The sequence below is a fragment of the Salvelinus namaycush genome, chromosome 2 (assembly GCF_016432855.1).
Source record: "Salvelinus namaycush isolate Seneca chromosome 2, SaNama_1.0, whole genome shotgun sequence".
NCBI classification, from domain to species: domain Eukaryota; kingdom Metazoa; phylum Chordata; class Actinopteri; order Salmoniformes; family Salmonidae; genus Salvelinus; species Salvelinus namaycush.
In genome coordinates, this window is record NC_052308.1 from 6,013,281 (window position 1) to 6,036,298 (window position 23,018).

At 46.2% G+C, this 23,018-nt stretch overlaps 1 protein-coding gene across 1 annotated transcript in view; it reads right to left on the reverse strand.

Moving 5' to 3' along the window:
* Positions 1-10,293, reverse strand: part of LOC120058258 (mimecan-like) — a 16,587-nt gene extending 6,294 nt beyond the window's left edge. Inside the window, exon 1 of the mRNA XM_039006792.1 lies at positions 9,844-10,293. Coding sequence (XP_038862720.1) covers positions 9,844-9,996 — 153 coding nt within the window. The 5' untranslated portion in view covers positions 9,997-10,293. The remainder of the gene's footprint in view (positions 1-9,843) is intronic.
* Positions 10,294-23,018: the final 12,725 nt, after the last annotated feature.

Below are 23,018 nucleotides of genomic sequence, written 5' to 3' on the forward strand. Positions count from 1 at the left end.
CTGTTACCTCTCTCTGGATGGGAACAGACCTGTTACCTCTCTCTGGATGGGAACAGACCTGCTACCTCTCTCTGGATGGGAACAGACCTGCTACCTCTCTCTGGATGGGAACAGACCTGTTACCTCTCTCTGGATGGGAACAGACCTGTTACCTCTCTCTGGATGGGAACAGACCTGTTACCTCTCTCTGGATGGGAACAGACCTGCTACCTCTCTCTGGATGGGAACAGACCTGTTACCTCTCTCTGGATGGGAACAGACCTACTACCTCTCTCTGGATGGGAACAGACCTGCTACCTCTCTCTGGATGGGAACAGACCTACTACCTCTCTCTGGATGGGAACAGACCTGCTACCTCTCTCTGGATGGGAACAGACCTGCTACCTCTCTCTGGATGGGAACAGACCTGCTACCTCTCTCTGGATGGGAACAGACCTGCTACCTCTCTCTGGATGGGAACAGACCTACTACCTCTCTCTGGATGGGAACAGACCTGCTACCTCTCTCTGGATGGGAACAGACCTGCTACCTCTCTCTGGATGGGAACAGACCTGTTACCTCTCTCTGGATGGGAACAGACCTGCTACCTCTCTCTGGATGGGAACAGACCTGTTACCTCTCTCTGGATGGGAACAGACCTGCTACCTCTCTCTGGATGGGAACAGACCTGCTACCTCTCTCTGGATGGGAACAGACCTGTTACCTCTCTCTGGATGGGAACAGACCTGTTACCTCTCTCTGGATGGGAACAGACCTGTTACCTCTCTCTGGATGGGAACAGACCTGCTACCTCTCTCTGGATGGGAACAGACCTGCTACCTCTCTCTGGATGGGAACAGACCTGTTACCTCTCTCTGGATGGGAACAGACCTGTTACCTCTCTCTGGATGGGAACAGACCTGTTACCTCTCTCTGGATGGGAACAGACCTGTTACCTCTCTCTGGATGGGAACAGACCTGTTACCTCTCTCTGGATGGGAACAGACCTACTACCTCTCTCTGGATGGGAACAGACCTGCTACCTCTCTCTGGATGGGAACAGACCTACTACCTCTCTCTGGATGGGAACAGACCTGCTACCTCTCTCTGGATGGGAACAGACCTGCTACCTCTCTCTGGATGGGAACAGACCTGTTACCTCTCTCTGGATGGGAACAGACCTGCTACCTCTCTCTGGATGGGAACAGACCTACTACCTCTCTCTGGATGGGAACAGACCTGCTACCTCTCTCTGGATGGGAACAGACCTGCTACCTCTCTCTGGATGGGAACAGACCTGTTACCTCTCTCTGGATGGGAACAGACCTGCTACCTCTCTCTGGATGGGAACAGACCTGCTACCTCTCTCTGGATGGGAACAGACCTGCTACCTCTCTCTGGATGGGAACAGACCTACTACCTCTCTCTGGATGGGAACAGACCTGCTACCTCTCTCTGGATGGGAACAGACCTGTTACCTCTCTCTGGATGGGAACAGACCTGCTACCTCTCTCTGGATGGGAACAGACCTACTACCTCTCTCTGGATGGGAACAGACCTGCTACCTCTCTCTGGATGGGAACAGACCTGCTACCTCTCTCTGGATGGGAACAGACCTGTTACCTCTCTCTGGATGGGAACAGACCTGCTACCTCTCTCTGGATGGGAACAGACCTGCTACCTCTCTCTGGATGGGAACAGACCTGCTACCTCTCTCTGGATGGGAACAGACCTGCTACCTCTCTCTGGATGGGAACAGACCTGCTACCTCTCTCTGGATGGGAACAGACCTGCTACTTCTCTCTGGATGGGAACAGACCTGCTACCTCTCTCTGGATGGGAACAGACCTGTTACCTCTCTCTGGATGGGAACAGACCTGTTACCTCTCTCTGGATGGGAACAGACCTGCTACCTCTCTCTGGATGGGAACAGACCTGCTACCTCTCTCTGGATGGGAACAGACCTGTTACCTCTCTCTGGATGGGAACAGACCTGTTACCTCTCTCTGGATGGGAACAGACCTGTTACCTCTCTCTGGATGGGAACAGACCTGCTACCTCTCTCTGGATGGGAACAGACCTGCTACCTCTCTCTGGATGGGAACAGACCTGCTACCTCTCTCTGGATGGGAACAGACCTGCTACCTCTCTCTGGATGGGAACAGACCTGCTACCTCTCTCTGGATGGGAACAGACCTGCTACCTCTCTCTGGATGGGAACAGACCTGCTACCTCTCTCTGGATGGGAACAGACCTGTTACCTCTCTCTGGATGGGAACAGACCTGTTACCTCTCTCTGGATGGGAACAGACCTGCTACCTCTCTCTGGATGGGAACAGACCTGCTACCTCTCTCTGGATGGGAACAGACCTGCTACCTCTCTCTGGATGGGAACAGACCTGCTACCTCTCTCTGGATGGGAACAGACCTGCTCAGCACTTAACCAACGAATCCGATTTATGAAGAAAAAAATATTGAAATATAACAAATAATTATGGAGTAAGAATAAAATAACAATGTGGAGGCTATATACAGGGTGTTACGGTACAGAGTCAATGTGGAGGCTATATACAGGGGGTACCGGTACAGAGACAACGTGGAGGCTATATACAGGGTGTTACGGTACAGAGTCAATGTGGAGGCTATATACAGGGGGTACCGGTACAGAGTCAATGTGGAAGCTATATACAGGGGGTACCGGTACAGAGTCAATGTGGAAGCTATATACAGGGGGTACCGGTACAGAGTCAATGTGGAGACTATATACAGGGGGTACCGGTACAGAGTCAATGTGGAGGCTATATACAGGGTGTTACGGTACAGAGTCAATGTGGAAGCTATATACAGGGGGTACCGGTACAGAGTCAATGTGGAGGCTATATACAGGGGGTACCGGTACAGAGTCAATGTGGAGGCTATATACAGGGTGTTATGGTACAGAGTCAATGTGGAGGCTATATACAGGGTGTTACGGTACAGAGTCAATGTGGAGGCTATATACAGGGTGTTACGGTACAGAGTCAAGGTGGAGGCTATATACAGGGGGTACCGGTACAGAGTCAATGTGGAGGCTATATACAGGGGGTACCGGTACAGAGTCAATGTGGAGGCTATATACAGGGTGTTACAGTACAGAGTCAATGTGGAGGCTATATACAGGGGGTACCGGTACAGAGTCAATGTGGAGGCTATATACAGGGTGTTACAGTACAGAGTCAATGTGGAGGCTATATACAGGGTGTTATGGTACAGAGTCAATGTGGAGGCTATATACAGGGTGTTACGGTACAGAGTCAATGTGGAGGCTATATACAGGGTGTTACGGTACAGAGTCAATGTGGAGGGGTACAGGTTCGTCGAGGTAATATGTAAATGTAGGTAGGGGTGAAGTGACAATGGGTAATAAACAGAGAGTAGCAGCAGCGTAAAAATGGGGAGGGGGGGACAATACAAATAGTCCGGGTAGCCATTTGATAAACTGTTCAACAGTCTCATGGCTTGGGGGTAGAAGCTGTTAAGGAGCCTTTTGGTCCTAGACTTGGCACTCTGGTACCGCTTGCCGTTCGGTAGCAGAGAGAACAGTCTATGACTAGGTAGGGGTAGAGTCCTTGGAAATTTTTTGGGCTTTCCTCTGACACCGCCTGGTATATAGGTCCTGGATGGCAGAAGGTTTGACCCCAGTGATGTACTGGGCCGTACACACTACCCTCCTTTGTGCCTTGCGGTCAGAGGCCGAGCAGTTGCCACACCAGGCAGTGATGCAACCAGTCAGGATGCTCTTGATGGTGCAGCTGTAGAACCTTTTGAGGATCTGAGGACCCATGCCAAATCTTTTCAGTCTCCTGAGGGGGAATAGGCATTGTCGTGGCCTCTTCATGACTGTCTTGGTGTGTTTGGACCATGATATTTTGTTGGTGATGTGAGCACCAAGGAACTTGAAACTCTCAACGTGCTCCACTACACCCCCGTCGATGTGAATTGGGCGTGCTCGGTCCTCCTTTTTCTGAAGTCAACAATCGCGGATATCCTAATCCCTCCTGATTTCGGACATCGTTCAACCGGGATTTCTGTAAAACCTGGGAATTTTCGGGATGTTACTGTAATTTTGACATACGGTGCACACAACCTCTCAGTTCATACGGTCAGTTGGTCAGATGGTCAGACGGTCAGTTGGTGGTCAGATGGTCAGTTGGTCAGATGGTCAGTTGGACAGATAGTCAGTTGGTCAGTTGGTCAGATGGTCAGTTGGTCAGATGGTCAGTTGGTCAGTTGGTCAGTTGGTCAGATGGTCAGTTGGTGGTCAGTTGGTCAGATGGTCAGTTGGTCAGTTGGTCAGATGGTCAGATAGTCAGATGGTCAGTTGGTCAGTTGGTCAGATAGTCAGATGGTCAGTTGGTCAGATAGTCAGATGGTCAGTTGGTCAGTTGGTCAGTTGGTCATACGGTCAGGTGGTCAGATGGTCAGACGGTCAGGTGATCAGACGGTCAGATGGTCATATGGTCAGTTGGTCATACGGTCATATGGTCAGTTGGTCATACGGTCATATGGCCAGTTGGTCAGATGGTCAGTTGGTCAGTTGGTCAGATAGTCAGATGGTCAGTTGGTCAGATAGTCAGATGGTCAGTTGGTCAGTTGGTCAGTTGGTCAGATGGTCAGATGGTGGTCAGTTGGTCAGTTGGTCAGGTGGTCAGTTGGTCAGATGGTGGTCAGTTGGTCAGTTGGTGGTCAGATGGTCAGTTGGTCAGATGGTCAGTTGGTCAGATGGTGGTCAGATGGTCAGGTGGTCAGATGGTCAGGTGGTCAGATGGCCATATGGTCAGATGGTCATATGGTCAGTTGGTCATATGGTCAGATGGTCATATGGTCAGATGGTCATATGGTCAGATGGTCATATGGTCAGATGGTCATACGGTCAGTTGGTCATATGGTCAGTTGGTCAAACTGCAACTGCATCCCTGAAGATCTGACTGTTTCTGTCATCGTTTGTTGTTGTATTTTGGAGAGCACAGATGTACTGTGATCTTCCAGCTTCTCAACCCATCTGGCAGAAACATCAACTTTCAGCTTTTGTTTGACTTCGGTGTCTTTCAGGAGTGTACACTCTTCACTTCTTTTAGTTAAACTAACTAAAAGCTGTTTATATTCTTATTCCAGAAGTCTCTATTAATCCATTGCTGGGCATTTCAGTTGCAGCATTACAGCAGTCCAGACTCTCTTACCCATACAGTGGCTTGAGAAAGTATTCATTCCCCTTGGCATTTTTCCTATTTTGATACATTACAACCTGGAATTAAAATAGATTTACACAACATTCCTACAACTTTGAAGATGCAAAATAATTTTTAATTGTGAAACAAACAAGAAATAAGACAAAAGAAAACAGAACATTTCAGCGTGTTTAACTACTCAACCCCCCAAAGTCAATACTTTGTAGAGCCACCTTTTTGAAGAAAAATACAGCTGCAAGTCTCTTGGGGTATGTCTCTATAAGCTTGGCACATCCCACTTTGCTTATTTTTTTCATTGAGCATTGGCTTTTTTCTGGCCACTCTTCCGTAAAGCCCAGCTCTGTGTAGCGTACGGCTTAAAGTGGTCCTATGGACAGATAATCCAATCTCCTCTGTGGAGCTTTGCAGCTCCTTCAGGCTTATCTTTGGTCTCTTTGTTGCCTCTCTGATTAATGCCCTCCTTGCCTGGTCCGTGAGTTTTGGTGGGCGGCACTCTCTTGGCAGGTTTGTTGTGGTGCCATATTCTTTCCATTTTATAATAATGGATTTAATGGTGCTCCGTGGAATGTTCAAAGTTTCTGATATTTTTTTATAACCCAACCCTGATCTGTCCTTCTCCACAACTTTGTCCCTGACCTGTTTGGAGAGCTCCTTGGTCTTCATGGTGCCGCTTGCTTGGTGGTGCCCCTTGCTTGGTGGTGTTGCAGACTCTGGAGCCTTTCAGAACAGGTGTATATATACTGAGATCATGTGACAGATCATGTGACACTTAAATAAAATCCACCTGTGTGCAATCTAAATAATTATGTGACTTCTGAAGGTAATTGGTTGCACCAGATCTTATTTAGGTGATTCATAGCAAAGAGTGTTTATACATATGCACGCACCACTTTTCCATTTTTAATTGTAATATTTTTTTTAAGTTCTTTTTTTCATTTCACTTAACCAATTTGGACTATTTTGTGTATGTCCATTACTTGAAATCTAAATAAAAATCAATTTAAATTACAGGTTGTAATGCATCAAAATAAGAAAAATGCCAAGGGGGATGAATACTTTTGCAAGGCACTGTAGCTGTTCACCTTGAACTATTTAGCCACTGATTGTGAACTGGTGTGGAGCCTAACCCAGCAGAGCACAGCAGTCACGACTTGTTTCTGTCTAGGTGTTCACTTGCCTGGTCTGGTAAAATAACTACTCCCCCAGTCCTCCAGTCCCTGAGCCATGACCTCCTGGCATCTGGACCAGGGGAGCTGTTTGGATGGGAGTTTTCCAGACAGGAACCTGAGCCATGACCTCCTGGCATCTGGACCAGGGGATCTGTTTGGATGGGAGTTTTCCAGACAGGAACCTGAGCCATGACCTCCTGGTATCTGAACCAGGGGAGCTGTTTGGATGGGAGTTTTCCAGACAGGAACCTGAGCCATGACCTCCTGGCATCTGGACCAGGGGTGCTGTTTGGAGTTCTCCAGACAGAAACCTCAGTTATGCTCACTTTTTAATGTTACCTAAACATTGTAGGAATGTTAACTGTGTTCTGGGTGAGCCCTGAGCTTTGGCCCCTTCTTTGGCTTCAGAACCAGGTATGAGCCTTGGAATTTAAGCCTACCTAACGTCCATGGAACATTCAAGCCCTGAGCTTTTTTTGGCCACTTGGCAGGAGGAGGGCCCCTTGGCAACTGTTTGGACGGGAGTTCTCCAGACTGGAATCTCAGTTCTGCTCCATTGGGACTCCATTAGAGTGTTGCCTAATGTTGTAAGAAAGTTGCCTAACGTTGTAGAAACGTTCACTGTTTTCTTGGCTGTCAGTCCAGGGCTGCTGTGAGTTCCTAGACTGCTTCTGCTCCATTGGGACTCCATTGGTTACCTACAGTACCTTACCCCAACATAACCTAACATTATAGGAACGTTAACTGTTTGCTGGGTGAGTATTGAGCGCTGGCCTCTTAGCAAGGGGAGAAGCAGGGCCCCTTGGCTTCAGAGACAGGACTGCTGTTTGGATAAGGGGTTCACTGCTTCATACCTCAACTCAGTTGGAGACTCCCGCAGCAACCAAACTAAATTTGGACTCCATTGGAATGTTACCCCAAAGTTATAGGAATGTTACCTGTTTGCTGAGTGAGCCCTGAATCCTGGCCCCTTGGCAGCTAAAACAGGCCTGTTGTTTGGAAAGGCCTGTTGTTTAGAAAGGAGCAGACTGGAAACAACCTGATTGCCATGAGCCCTAGAGGCAGAACTCAGCGCTTTCTGCTCGATGGGACAGCTGCTAAGTAAAATTGTCTATATTGTAAACATTCATGAAAACTAAAATGTGCTTTTTTTGGTCTTAATTCATTTAAAGGAACGATTCACCCATTTTGAGTATAGTTTTTTGTGCATTTCTGAATGATGTTATATCGATTCCCGAGGTCATTTCATGTTTATCTGAGATATTCTCTGTTCAAGCAGCCAATATAATGCGTATGATATGATGAGTTTGCATCATATGGGTGAATCTTTGCTTTAAGGTTAGGGTTAGGTATTAGGGCTTGCAGTGTTAGGGTTAGGTTTAAAATCTGATGTTATGACTTCATGACTCATATCAATAACTAGAGCAGTGGAACCTCCATTCTACTAGAGCAGTGGAACCTCTGTTCTACTAGAGCAGTGGAACCTCCATTCTACTAGAGCAGTGGAACCTCCATTCTACTAGAGCAGTAGAACCTCCATTCTACTTGAGCAGTGGAACCTCCATTCTACTAGAGCAGTGGAACCTCCATTCTACTAGAGCAGTAGAACCTCCATTCTACTAGAGCAGTGGAACCTCCATTCTACTAGAGCAGTGGAACCTCCATTCTACTAGAGCAGTAGAACCTCCATTCTACTTGAGCAGTAGAAACTCCATTCTACTTGAGCAGTGGAACCTCCATTCTACTAGAGCAGTGGAACCTCCATTCTACTAGAGCAGTAGAACCTCCATTCTACTTGAGTAGTAGAACCTCCATTCTACTTGAGCAGTGGAACCTCCATTCTACTAGAGCAGTGGAACCCCCATTCTACTAGAGCAGTGGAACCTCCGTTCTACTAGAGCAGTGGAACCTCCATTCTACTAGAGCAGTGGAACCTCCATTCTACTAGAGCAGTGGAACCTCCATTCTACTAGAGCAGTAGAACCTCCATTCTACTTGAGCAGTAGAAACTCCATTCTACTTGAGCAGTGGAACCTCCATTCTACTAGAGCAGTGGAACCTCCATTCTACTAGAGCAGTAGAACCTCCATTCTACTTGAGTAGTAGAACCTCCATTCTACTTGAGCAGTGGAACCTCCATTCTACTAGAGCAGTGGAACCCCCATTCTACTAGAGCAGTGGAACCTCCGTTCTACTAGAGCAGTGGAACCTCCATTCTACTTGAGCAGTGGAACCTCCATTCTACTAGAGCAGTGGAACCTCCATTCTACTAGAGCAGTGGAACCTCCGTTCTACTAGAGCAGTGGAACCTCCATTCTACTAGAGCAGTGGAACCTCCATTCTACTAGAGCAGTGGAACCTCCATTCTACTAGAGCAGTGGAACCTCCATTCTACTAGAGCAGTGGAACCTCCATTCTACTTGAGCAGTGGAACCTCCATTCTACTAGAGCAGTGGAACCTCCATTCTACTAGAGCAGTGGAACCTCCATTCTACTAGAGCAGTGGAACCTCCATTCTACTAGAGCAGTGGAACCTCCATTCTACTAGAGCAGTGGAACCTCCATTCTACTAGAGCAGTGGAACCTCCATTCTACTAGAGCAGTGGAACCTCCATTCTACTAGAGCAGTGGAACCTCCATTCTACTAGAGCAGTGGAACCTCCATTCTACTAGAGCAGTGGAACCTCCATTGTTCTAGAGCAGTGGAACCTCCTGTAGCCAGCAGCCCTGCCCCTGCTGTGCTGACTAATCACAATCACTATGAGTCTGGACTAAGTCTGGACTGAGTCTGGAGCTCTGGACAGACAGCCCAGCCAACCGCTTTCAATCAGTCCCTGATGGCACAGATTCCCCCAGCAGGAATTAGACTAGGGGAGAGAGAAATTAGACTGGGCCATATGCTGCGTCCATCCAAGTCGGACTGTTTACAGTGAAGTGGGACTGAGGCCAATGGCTCTGGTTTGATTTGCTACTGACGTAATAATATGGACCAGTTGTTATTGATGAGGCATTGTTTACTAATGCATGAATAAAACAACGTTTGCATACAACATAAAATTGAATGTTCAAAAGGAAAGTAGATTATTAGTTTTCAGAGTATAAAACAAGCAGCTGGTTATGTCATTATTTGCCTCTAATTACATAGTATAAATATATACATATATATATATATATATATATACACAGTACCAGTCAAAAGTTTGGACACACATACTCATTCCAGGTTTTTTTTTTTTTTACTATTTTATACATTGTAGAATAATAGTGAAGACATCAAAACTATGACTATGAAATAACACATATGGAATCATGTAGTAACCAACAAAAAGTGTTTAAACAAATCAAAATATGTTTTATGTTTAAGATTCTTCAAAGTAGCCCCCCCTTTGCCTTGATGACAGCTTTGCAAACTCTTGTCATTATTTTCAATACTGGAACAGAAAACTGATATAAAAAATACATCTTACCTTAGACCTCGTTGCTTCCAGATAACCTTCTCTATCGAACAGCACATCCTGTTGTTCCAGTCGGAGCGTTGCATCCTGGTTAAAGTGTTTCCCAGTCAAGGAGAGACACGGTGACAGTATAACGGAGAAGAATAACACTCTCACAGTTCCCATCGTGTCTGTGTGTCTGTGCTGTGGTGTGTTGTGGTGTGTTCCCTAGCTGGTAGCTGTGGTAAAGTGTGTCTATGTTGTGGTGTGTTTCCTAGCTGGTAGCTGTGGTAAAGTGTGTCTGTGTGTCTGTGTGTCTGTGCTGTGCTGTGGTCCCTAGCTGGTAGCTGTGGTAAAGTGTGTCTGTGCTGTGGTGTGTCTGTGGTGTGTTCCCTAGCTGGTAGCTGTGGTAAAGTGTGAGGAGGCAGTGCAAGCTATGGGCTAGTAGTAGTAGGCTATTTTCTCAGTGGCAGGCTGTGTGTAAAATGTGATCTGTCAAATCAGTATTTAAAGCCTGCACAAGAAGCTTCCAGGGGATTCTTGAAGCACGGGAGAGTTTATGGAACAGACTTTAACCCCTTGGTTGCCAGTTTAGACAGAGGGAAACACCTCCTCTCCACTCTGCTGCTAGTCATTATGGTGATTGTGAGTAACCTAATTTATGTTCCTTTAACTCCGTCTTCCTGTGAGTTTATACAAACTGTTATCTCCTACCATACTGATAGATTGGAGACGGTCAGACAATGTGGTTGTAACATTAATCATTTGGTTGTTATTCCATTGGTTGTTATTCCATTGGTTGTTATTCCATTGGTTGTTATTCCATTTGGTTGTTATTCCATTTGGTTGTTATTCCATTGGTTGTTATTCCATTTGGTTGTTATTCCATTTGGTTGTTATTCCATTGGTTGTTATTCCATTGGTTGTTATTCCATTGGTTGTTATTCCATTGGTTGTTATTCCATTGGTTGTTATTCCATTTGGTTGTTATTCCATTGGTTGTTATTCCATTGGTTGTTATTCCATTGGTTGTTATTCCATTGGTTGTTATTCCATTTGGTTGTTATTCCATTGGTTACCTCGAGGCAGATGTCCTAGAGGCAGACTGGCCCACACTCATTGAATATGGCACGTTTAAATGTTAGAGCAATCCCTAGTAAAACCTTTCTCGTGAATGTATTTTATTTATTTAAACCTTATTTTACCAGGTAAGTTGACTGAGAACACATTCTCATTTACAGCAATGACCTGGGCAATAGTTACAGGGGAGGGGAGGGGGGGATGAATGAGCCAATTGGAAGCTGGGGATGATTAGCTGACCGTGATGGTATGAGGGCTAGATTGGGATTTTAGCCAGGACACCGGGGTTAACACCCCCTACTCTCACGATAAATGCCATTGGATCTTAAGTTTTCACAGAGAGTCAGGACACCCGTTTAACATCCCATCTGAAGACAGGACTTCATACAGGGCATTGTCCCCAATCACTGCCCTGGGGCATTCGGATTTTATTTTTTGACCAGAGGAAAGAGTGCCTCCTATTGGCCCTCCAACACCACTTCCAGCAGCATCTGGTCTCCCATCCAGGGTTTGTAGGGTGCTATGCCGCTGGCTCATTACTGAGCGTGAAGTTGATTGCATGTTTCTCACTGAAACTGTCTTCAGACTGTAGTGCCGCTCTTATTGCAGCCCCCCCCCCCCCCCCCCCGGACTACAGCTTTTCATGCTCTGAAAAAGAAAAGGGTGGGGGGGGGGGAGCCTTTCTTAACAGACCGGAGAGGAGCTCTCTGTACTCTTAGATTTAAGCATTCAACACTATTGACCATGATGTCCTTCTGAACAGACCGGAGAGGTGGGTTGGCCTCTCTGGTCCAGTTCTAAATTGGTTTAGTTTCGTTTTTGGTTTTATGTCACCCTCGGTGAACATAACTCAGATAAAATAGATATCACAAGTGGCGTTCCACAAGGTTTGATTTTGGGTCAAGTACTGTTCCGTTTATTATTTCAGCTGTAAGGACATTTAATCAGTTAAAGACACATTGCAGAAAGGCAGAGTGCAAGTGGAGAAAATCTAAGATTTTCTACCAGAGCAACAACAAGGCCATTAGAAATGCTAGATGGGCTCATTTTACTAACTTGATCACTAATAATCAGAATAATTAGAGAGTGCTCTTCTCGACCATTGATGACCTGATAAATCCTACCTCTGCAAACCTATGTGAACTTTCCTTCACATGTAAATGTGATGAGTCTGTGGCATATTTCAGAGATACCCAGCCTAATGTTGGTTATCAGGGAAGACCTGATGAGAAGTTTGAAAGTATGTGCCCTAGCCGACCACGCAAAGGCACTATGGAGTCATTTTCCCTGGTTGCCACAGACATGCTCAGGAAAGTGACATCACAATTTAAGCCTTCTACCTGCCTTCTCCATCCTATCCCCACCACCTTCTTCAAAACACTTTTTAATTGCATATCTGAAGAAGTGCAAGCTATTGTTAATCCCTTCCTGTTCACTGGCACTTTCCTCACTGCACTAAAAACTGTTACGATGAAACCCCTTCTAGATTCTTCAGCTTTTAGCAATTTTCGGTCAATCTCCAACCTTCCATTCTTAAGCAAAATTCTGCCAACTGTTATTTTAATTGTTATTCCAATCTGGTTTTTGTGCCCACCACAGCACAGCGACAGTCTTAGATAAAGTGGTACATTATCTAATGGCCAACACAGATGCCAAACAGCTCTCTGTACTCTTAGATTGAAGCATTCAACACTATTGACCATGATGTCCTTCTGAACAGACCGGAGAGGTGGGTTGGCCTCTCTGGTCCAGTTCTAAATTGGTTTAGTTTAGTTTTTGGTTTAGTTTTTTGTCACCCTTGGTGAACATAACTCTGAGAAAATAGATATCACAAGTCGCGTTCCACAAGGTTTCGATTTTGGGTCCTGTACTGTTCCGTTTATACAGTGACTTCGGAAAGTATTCAGACCACTTGACTTTTTACACATTTTGTTACATTACAGCCTTATTCTAAAATGGAGTAAAAATAAATAAATCTCAACAATCTACACACACCGCCCAAATATTGACAAAGCGAAAACAGTTTTTTATACATTTATGTAAATGAACAAAAACACAATGTTTTTTACATAAGTATTCAGGTCTTTTGCTATGAGTCTCGAAATTGAGCTCAGGTGCATCCTGTTTCCATTGATCATCCTTGAGATGTTTCTACAACTTGATTGGAGTCCACCTGTGGTAAATTCAATTGATTGAACATGATTTGTAAAGGCACACACCTGTCTATATAAGGTCCCACAGTTGACAGTGCATGTCAGAGCAAAAAACAAGCCATGAGGTCGAAGGAATTGTCCATAGAGCTCTGAGACAGGATTGTGTCGAGGTACAGATCTGGGGAAGGGTACCAAAAAATGTCTGTAGCGTTGAAGGTCCCCAAGAACACAGTGGTCTCCATCATTCTTAAATGGAAGAAGTTTGGAACCACCAAGACTCTTCCTAGAGCTGGCTGCCCGGCCAAACTGAGCAGTCGAGGGAGAAGGGCCGTGCTTCTACACCTGCATTGCTTGCTGTTTGGGGTTTTAGGCTGGGTTTCTGTACAGCACTTCGAGATATTAGCTGATGTACGAAGGGCTATATAAAATAAACTTGATTTGATTTGATTTGATTTGGTCAGGGAGGTGACCAAGAACCCGATGGTCACTCTGACAGAGCCTTAGAGTTATTCTGTGGATATAGGAGAACCTTCCAGAAGGACAACCATCTCTGCAGCACTCCAACACCAATCAGGCCTTTATGGTAGAGTGGCCAGACGGAAGCCACTCCTCAGTAAAAAGCACATGACAGCCCGCTTGGACTTTGCCAAAAGGCACCTAAAGACTCTCAGATCATGAGAAACAAGATTCTCTGGTCAGATGAAACCAGGATGGAACTCTTTGGCCTGAATGCCAAGCATCACATCTGGAGGAAACCAGGCACTGCTCATCAACTGGCCAATACCATCACTACGGTGAAGCATGGTGGTGGCAGCATCATGCTGTGGGGATGTTTTTCAGCAGCAGGGACTGGGAGACTAGTCAGGATCGAGGGAAATATGAACTTAGCAATGTACAAAGAGATCTTGATGAAAAACTGCTCCAGGGTGCAAAGGACCTCAGACTGGGGCGAAGGTTCACCGGACAATGACCCTAAACACACAGCCAAGACAATGCAGGAGTGGCTTTGGGACAAGTCTCTGAATGTCCATGAGTGGCCCAGCCAGAGTCCAGACTTGAACCTGATTGAACATCTCTGGAGAGACCTGAAAATAGCTGTGGAGCGACACTCTCCATCCAACCTGACAGAGCTTGAGAGGATCTGCAGAGAATAATGGGAGAAACTCCCCAAATACAGGTGTGCCAAGCTTGTAGCGTCATACCCAAGAACACTCGAGGCTGTAATCGGTTAAATCACATTATCTGGTGTAACAATCTACAGCGAAGAGAACTGGTGATCAGCAGATGATGTGAGAGGTGGTCATGATGAAACTGTCATTCCAAAGAAACATACAGAAAGTTCAGGGAATACTTGTAAAGCTGTGGGAGGAGTGTGCTCATGACCAAACTGCCATTCAGCTCCTCATGAGTCATCAGCTTGAAATTCAGCATAATATCTAATCCCTCAAGAGGGATATAGATCACGGGATACAGTTCTGCTGCAATGACACACGCAGGCAAGTTAATGATGTTTCTCTCCATATAGAATCGTCTCCAGGAAGAAGCCCAGGAACCACACGTTATTGTCTGTAAGACAATTTCTTTTTTACACTCTATTGTACAGTTTGAACAACAGTTGAACCATGCCAGCATAACATCAACATTAGGGTAGACTAGTTCAAATCAAATCACATTTTTATGTTCATATACACATTTTTAGCAGATGTTATTGCGGGTGTAGCGAAATGCATGAACATGCGTACATGTGCATAAGTAGGCAGACAGTATCTAGCTACAGCATGCTTAGGCAAATATCTTTTTTGTAAAACCAGCTTCAGTTTTAGAGATTTAAAACATTAAATTGTTGTATTGTTTTTTCTCCTCACTGTTTTCTAGTAAACTTAGCTAGCTAGCTTGCTGGATATGCAACACTTGTTATTTACATCTGTTTGGAATCCTATCTTGTGTCATGCATATTATTTTGTGAGATTAAAATGCATCCACGGTCATAATCATAACCAATGTGAACCCTACAAAGCTAGCTAGTAAAATGATTTACAGTTGCTTATGTTACATAGCTAGCTAGTAAAATTATTTACAGTTGCTGATGTTACATAGCTGGCTAATAAAATGATTTACAGTCATTTGTTACACATTTGCAAACAAGTTACAAATGTGAGGTGTGGTGCATAACAAGTTAGCAGGTGCCAGGCTAACTAGCTAGCCAACTCCAGTCATGTGCTAATGTTGGCTGGTAAACCTAGCGTTAGGTGGCTGGTTGTACGTTGTAGCTTGCTGTTTAGTAGTCATATCTACGACTAAAAAGAGAAGCGCTTTTACAATCGAGATACAAAAGATCTGATTGTACAACATCTTCTATTTTTAGTCATAGATATGGCTACTAGTAGTTGTTTAGCTAGCTACCTACCTAGCTAGCTACCTACCTAGCTAGCTACCTACCTAGCTAGCTGCATAGTTAGCAAACAGAAAAATGATTGATTACCCCCCACTGTAGTATGTTAGCCACCAATACACAATATGTTTTCAGTAGATAAACTAAAGTTGCCCTCTTGGTGCATCGGCTTTAGCGGAGCTTCTAACGTTAGCTAAATCCAACTCTTTGTTTCAAATCCTCTTCGCTATATTCAGGTTTAATGTCACGGTGTAGCTAATAGATGCTCCATCGTCAATGTTGATGAGAGGAATCACTTGAAGCCATTGCGTCTGATCAGTGCTTTCAGTTTTGTCCTCCACCTTCATCCTCTTAAGGATTAGCCCCTTTTTTTTCTCAATTTTCTCCTAAAATGCCATACCCAAATCTAACAGCCTGTAACTCAGGCCCTGAAGCAAGGATATACATACTCTTGGTACCATTTGAAAGGAAACACTTTGAAGTTTATGGAAATGTGAAAGGAATGTAGTAGAATATAACACAATAGATCTGGTAAAAGATAATACAAAGAAGAAGAAAAAAAAACATTATTTTGTATGTTTTTTGCACCATCATCTTTGAAATGCAAGAGAAAGGACGTAATGTATTATTCCATCCCAGCTGCAATTTAGATTTTTGGCCACTAGATGGCATCAGTGTATGTGAAAAGTTTTAGACTGATCCAATGAACCATTGCATTTCTGTTCAAAATGTTGTATCAAGACTGCCCAAATGTGCCTAATTTGTTTATTAATAACTTTTCAAGTTCATAACTATGCACTCTGCTCAAACAATAGCATGGTATTCTTTCACTGTAATAGCTACTGTAAATTGGACAGTGCAGTTAGATTAAGAATAATTTAAGCTTTCTGCCAATATCAGATATGTCTATGTCCTGGGAAATGTTCTTGTTACTTACAACCTCATGCTAATCGCATTAGCCTACGTTAGCTCAACCGTGGAAGGAACACCGATCCCGAAGTAGATTTATATAAAAAACGTCGGACTTTGGGGAGGGGCCGGAGCATGAAGCACCGCCCAACACAAGTTGTAGTCTTTCAGAGAATGGAAAAAAATGTGTCTGCTTGTACATTTAGCAATGAATCCGCCGATAGGATCATCGCTGAAAGACATCCAATGGCTCTATGAAGCAAGGACAACCATATCTCACTCACAAAAACGCAGTGGTATAAAGTACTTAAGTAAAAATACTTGAAAGTACAACCAGTTGTTGAAAAAGTACTAAAATCTCATACTTGAGTAAAAGTAAAGGTACCTTAATTAATAGAAAATGACTCAAGTAAAAATGAAAGTCACCCAGTAAAATACTACTTGAGTAAAAGTCTAAAAGTAGTTTGTTTTAAATATACTTAATTATCAAAAGTAAATGTAGTTACTAAAATATACTCAAGTATCAAAAGTAAAAGTACGAATAATAAAAAATTCCTTATTAAGTAAACCAGACGGCACAATATTCTTGTTTTTGTTTATTTACAAGAGAGAGAGAGAGAGAGAGAGAGAGAGAGAGAGAGAGAGAGAGAGAGAGAGAGAGAGGGGGAAGGAGAGAGGTGAGGAGAGAGGGGGAAGGAGAGATGTGAGGAGAGAGGGGGAAGGAGAGATGTGAGGAGAGAGGGGGAAGGAGAGATGTGAGGAGAGAGAGGGAAGGAGAAATGTGAGAGAGAGGGAAGGAGAAATGTGAGGTATTGTTCCCACTCTCCAACTATGCCCCGACTTTTGCCAGAAAGCTTCTCAAGTCATTCTTCAGAGCTTCTCTGTGACAAACTGGCACGTCTCCCTGGTCTCTGGTGACCAGAATGTTCTACAGCTGTATTTCTCCTTTATGTATTGTACTTTTTGTCTATTACTCAAGACAAGTACTGGCACTTTTGACCGAGGAGGACTCGTTGTTCTTCCTAGATACTTTTTGGCCGATCTGTAAGGTGCTTTTAAGTTAACAAGTCCTAGACACACCAGTTAAATCCTGGTCTATACCACCCAGTGTCATCAGTAGTCCGATGTTTTCAGCCCGTCAGGCCTTTCTTCTACTTAGGAGGTTATATTTTCACCAGATCAACAGGTCAATGTGATTTTTATTTTACAGGAGAGGTTTGTGTGAGATTAAATCTAATGTTATTAGTCACATGCTTTGTAAACAACAGGTGTAGACTAACAGTGAAATACTTCAAATGTTATTTGCAGTCCATGTGGTTTAAATAGAGAGGTTTGGAATGCGAGGAATGCCTTCATTCCCGTAAAACCCAAACGACTGACTGTTGAGTAAAACCATTACTCTCTCTCCTTTCCCTGTCAGCTGTGTCATTCAGCTCACCTGAGGGACGGGCCCTGAGGGACAGGCCCTGAGAGACGGGCCCTGAGGGACGGGCTGGGGAACACTTCAACGTTCCCCAAGTGTCCACAGTTGTGGCTGTGCTATCTGCAATCGATTAAGTTTTAACACACAGTACTGGATACTGGATGAATAAGTAGTAATTACATGCCAACATGGATTGTTCCAGCCAGCATTAGTCCACATGCAAGTAAAGTAGAGATTATCTGTTTGGGGACGGGAGTGCATTATTCAGGCGAGACAAAGTACCACAGAAATCTGGACAACATGACAAATTATTATTTTGTAGACACACACACAGACACACGCGCAGACACACACACAGACACACGCGCAGACCCACACACAGACAGGCAGTGTGACAAGGTGAACATAATCAGACTGGAAAACCATTTAAAGAGCAGTAATATAAATCAAATGGGATTTCCTCCATCACAGACCTCTCCTCTCATAGACTGTGTCCCAAATGGTACCCTATTCCCTACCAAATGGCACCCTATTTCCTCCCAAATGGCACCCTATTCCCTACCAAATGGCACCCTATTCCCTACCAAATGGCACCCTATTCCCTACAAAATGGCACCCTATTTCCTCCCAAATGGCACCCTATTCCCTACCAAATGGTACCCTATTCCCTACCAAATGACACCCTATTCCCTACCAAATGGCACCCTATTCCCTACCAAATGGTACCCTATTCCCTACCAAATGGCACCCTATTCCCTACCAAATGGTACCCTATTCCCTACCAAATGGCACCCTATTCCCTACCAAATGGCACCCTATTTCCTCCCAAATGGCACCCTATTCCCTACCAAATGGCACCCTATTTCCTACCAAATGGCACCCTATTCCCTACCAAGTGGCACCCTATTCCCTACCAAATGACACCCTATTCCCTACCAAATGGCACCCTATTCCCTACCAAATGGTACCCTATTCCCTACCAAGTGGCACCCTATTCCCTACCAAATGGCACCCTATTCCCTACCAAATGGCACCCTATTTCCTCCCAAATGGCACCCTATTCCCTACATAATGCACCCTATTCCCTACCAAATGGCACCCTATTCCCTACCAAGTGGCACCCTATTCCCTACCAAATGGCACCCTATGCCCTACCAAATGGCACCCTATTCCCTACCAAGTGGCACCCTATTCCCTCCCAAATGGCACCCTATTCCCTCCCAAATGGCACCCTATTCCCTCCCAAATGGCACCCTATTCCCTCCCAAATGGCACCCTATTCCCTCCCAAATGGCACCCTATTCCCTCCCAAATGGCACCCTATTCCCTCCCAAATGGAACCCTATTCCCTCCCAAATGACACCCTATTCCCTCCCAAATGGCACCCTATTCCCTCCCAAATGGTACCCTATTCCCTACCAAATGACACCCTATTCCCTACCAAATGGCACCCTATTTCCTCCCAAATGGCACCCTATTCCCTACCAAGTGGCACCCTATTCCCTACCAAATGGCACCCTATTTCCTCCCAAATGGCACCCTATTCCCTACCAAATGGCACCCTATTCCCTACCAAATGGCACCCTATTCCCTACCAAATGGCACCCTATTCCCTACCAAATGGCACCCTATTTCCTCCCAAATGGCACCCTATTCCCTACCAAATGGCACCCTATTTCCTCCCAAATGGCACCCTATTCCCTACCAAATGGCACCCTATTCCCTACCAAATGGCACCCTATTTCCTCCCAAATGGCACCCTATTCCCTACCAAATGGCACCCTATTCCCTACCAAATGGCACCCTATTTCCTCCCAAATGGCACCCTATTCCCTACCAAATGGCACCCTATTCCCTACCAAATGGCACCCTATTCCCTACCAAATGGCACCCTATTCCCTACCAAATGGCACCCTATTTCCTCCCAAATGGCACCCTATTCCCTACCAAGTGGCACCCTATTCCCTACCAAATGGCACCCTATTTCCTCCCAAATGGCACCCTATTCCCTACCAAATGGCACCCTATTCCCTACCAAATGGCACCCTATTCCCTACCAAATGGCACCCTATTCCCTACCAAATGGCATCCTATTTCCTCCCAAATGGCACCCTATTCCCTACCAAATGGCACCCTATTTCCTCCCAAATGGCACCCTATTCCCTACCAAATGGCACCCTATTCCCTACCAAATGGCACCCTATTTCCTCCCAAATGGCACCCTATTCCCTACCAAATGGCACCCTATTCCCTACCAAATGGCACCCTATTTCCTCCCAAATGGCACCCTATTCCCTACCAAATGGCACCCTATTCCCTACCAAATGGCACCCTATTTCCTACCAAATGGCACTGGTCAAAAATAGTGTCATAGTCGTATTGCCTGGCGACCCAAACTACTTGCTCCAGCCAAGTACTACTCTTCTCCGCAATGAGTACCTCCCCTATGATCTGAGTACCTCCCCTATGATTTCTAGAATGGAAACACATTCTAGACCGTCTGATTGGTCCCAGAAACCAAGGTGTTGAGCCAGAGCATAGGTAAATAAAGTTTAGAAAATGTGTCATTGGCTTCGTTACTCTGATTGGTTAGAGATGATCCAATCACTAATCACTTTTGTTTTGTACAACAACCCTCTTTATGACGTCACCACAAACGACTTCTACGATGTCAGTCTCAGACAGAAGAACGTAGCGAACGTAGAGCAGAGAGGATGAATTCAGTTCGAGTCGTCAATCAAACAGTCGTAACCCCCCTCAGAATCTCCAGGGGGAGTCCTGCTAGTCTCAGAATCTCCAGGGGGAGTCCTGCTAGTCTCAGAATCTCCAGGGGGAGTCCTGCTAGTCTCAGAATCTCCAGGGGGAGTCCTGCTAGTCTCAGAATCTCCTGGGGGAGTCCTGCTAGTCTCAGAATCTCCTGGGGGAGTCCTGCTAGTCTCAGAATCTCCAGGGGGAGTCCTGCTAGTCTCAGAATCTCCTGGGGGAGTCCTGCTAGTCTCAGAATCTCCTGGGGGAGTCCTGCTAGTCTCAGAATCTCCTGGGGGAGTCCTGCTAGTCTCAGAATCTCCAGGGGGAGTCCTGCTAGTCTCAGAATCTCCTGGGGGAGTCCTGCTAGTCTCAGAATCTCCTGGGGGAGTCCTGCTAGTCTCAGAATCTCCTGGGGGAGTCCTGCTAGTCTCAGAATCTCCAGGGGGAGTCCTGCTAGTCTCAGAATCTCCTGGGGGAGTCCTGCTAGTCTCAGAATCTCCTGGGGGAGTCCTGCTAGTCTCAGAATCTCCAGGGGGAGTCCTGCTAGTCTCAGAATCTCCAGGGGGAGTCCTGCTAGTCTCAGAATCTCCAGGGGGAGTCCTGCTAGTCTCAGAATCTCCAGGGGGAGTCCTGCTAGTCTCAGAATCTCCTGGGGGAGTCCTGCTAGTCTCAGAATCTCCAGGGGGAGTCCTGCTAGTCTCAGAATCTCCTGGGGGAGTCCTGCTAGTCTCAGAATCTCCTGGGGGAGTCCTGCTAGTCTCAGAATCTCCAGGGGGAGTCCTGCTAGTCTCAGAATCTCCTGGGGGAGTCCTGCTAGTCTCAGAATCTCCAGGGGGAGTCCTGCTAGTCTCAGAATCTCCAGGGGGAGTCCTGCTAGTCTCAGAATCTCCTGGGGGAGTCCTGCTAGTCTCAGAATCTCCTGGGGGAGTCCTGCTAGTCTCAGAATCTCCAGGGGGAGTCCTGCTAGTCTCAGAATCTCCAGGGGGAGTCCTGCTAGTCTCAGAATCTCCAGGGGGAGTCCTGCTAGTCTCAGAATCTCCTGGGGGAGTCCTGCTAGTCTCAGAATCTCCTGGGGGAGTCCTGCTAGTCTCAGAATCTCCAGGGGGAGTCCTGCTAGTCTCAGAATCTCCTGGGGGAGTCCTGCTAGTCTCAGAATCTCCTGGGGGAGTCCTGCTAGTCTCAGAATCTCCTGGGGGAGTCCTGCTAGTCCCACCGCAGGATGAAAAACACCAGGGATAATAATAACATGACTGCCTGGTTTTCCAGATGAACTTCTAGGAAGTAATACCGGACTATTAACCCTTTCATAATATTTAGAGGGAAGAGCCTAGCGAGGGAAGTAACATGTTATTAGAAGGGCTTTACTCCTGACTGGCGTGTTAAAGACATCCAGTAAGTTTTACCAGGAGGTTTTACCAGGAGGTTTGTGGCTTTGAAATGTGGAGGTTGAGTGGCAGGTCTACTCGTGACTCCTCAGGTGCAGGGCTGGGGGCGCTGGGAATGAACTCTGGGGTTGGGCCGGACTGAACTGGGCTGAGCTGGGGCTGCTGGGGGCGCTGGGAATGAACTCTGGGGTTGGGCCGGACTGAACTGGGCTGAGCTGGGGCTGCTGGGGGCGCTGGGAATGAGCTCTGGGGTTGGGCTGGACTGAACTGGGCTGAGCTGGGGCTGCTGGGGGCGCTGGGAATGAACTCTGGGGTTGGGCTGGACTGAACTGGGCTGAGCTGGGGCTGCTGGGGGCGCTGGGAATGAACTCTGGGGTTGGGCTGGACTGAACTGGGCTGAGCTGGGGCTGCTGGGGGCGCTGGGAATGAACTCTGGGGTTGGGCTGGACTGAACTGGGCTGAGCTGGGGCTGCTGGGGGCGCTGGGAATGAACTCTGGGGTTGGGCTGGACTGAACTGGGCTGAGCTGGGGCTGCTGGGGGTGCTGGGATTGAGCTCTGGGGTTGGGCCGGACTGAACTGGGCTGAGCTGGGGCTGCTGGGGGTGCTGGGACTGAGCTCTGGGGTTGGGCCGGACTGAACTGGGCTGTCCTCTCCCTAGGTGTCAGGCTGTGTTGGGTCCTAACCCATACTCAGTGTTTAAAGCTGCACTGCGGAGTGTCTGAGCGGTATGTGAGACGTGGCGGAGCTGTGGAGGCCTGGCCAACCGGTAGATCTGCTCCATATGTTTGTCGAGCTCCACTCTCTGATCAGACACACTGAGACTCAATGTTCCCTATGTTTGTCGAGCTCCACTCTCTGTTCAGACACACTGAGACTCAATGTTCCATATGTTTCTAGAGCTCTCCAATCTCTGCAGAGCAGACAGACCTGAGACCCAAATGGCACCTTATTCCCTATATAGTGCACTACTTTCGACCCTATTCCCTATATAGTGCACTACTTTCGACCCTATTCCCTATATAGTGCACTACTTTCGACCCTATTCCCTATATAGTGCACTACTTTAGACTATAGTGCACTACTTATGGGCCCTGGTCAAAAGTGGTGCACTACATCA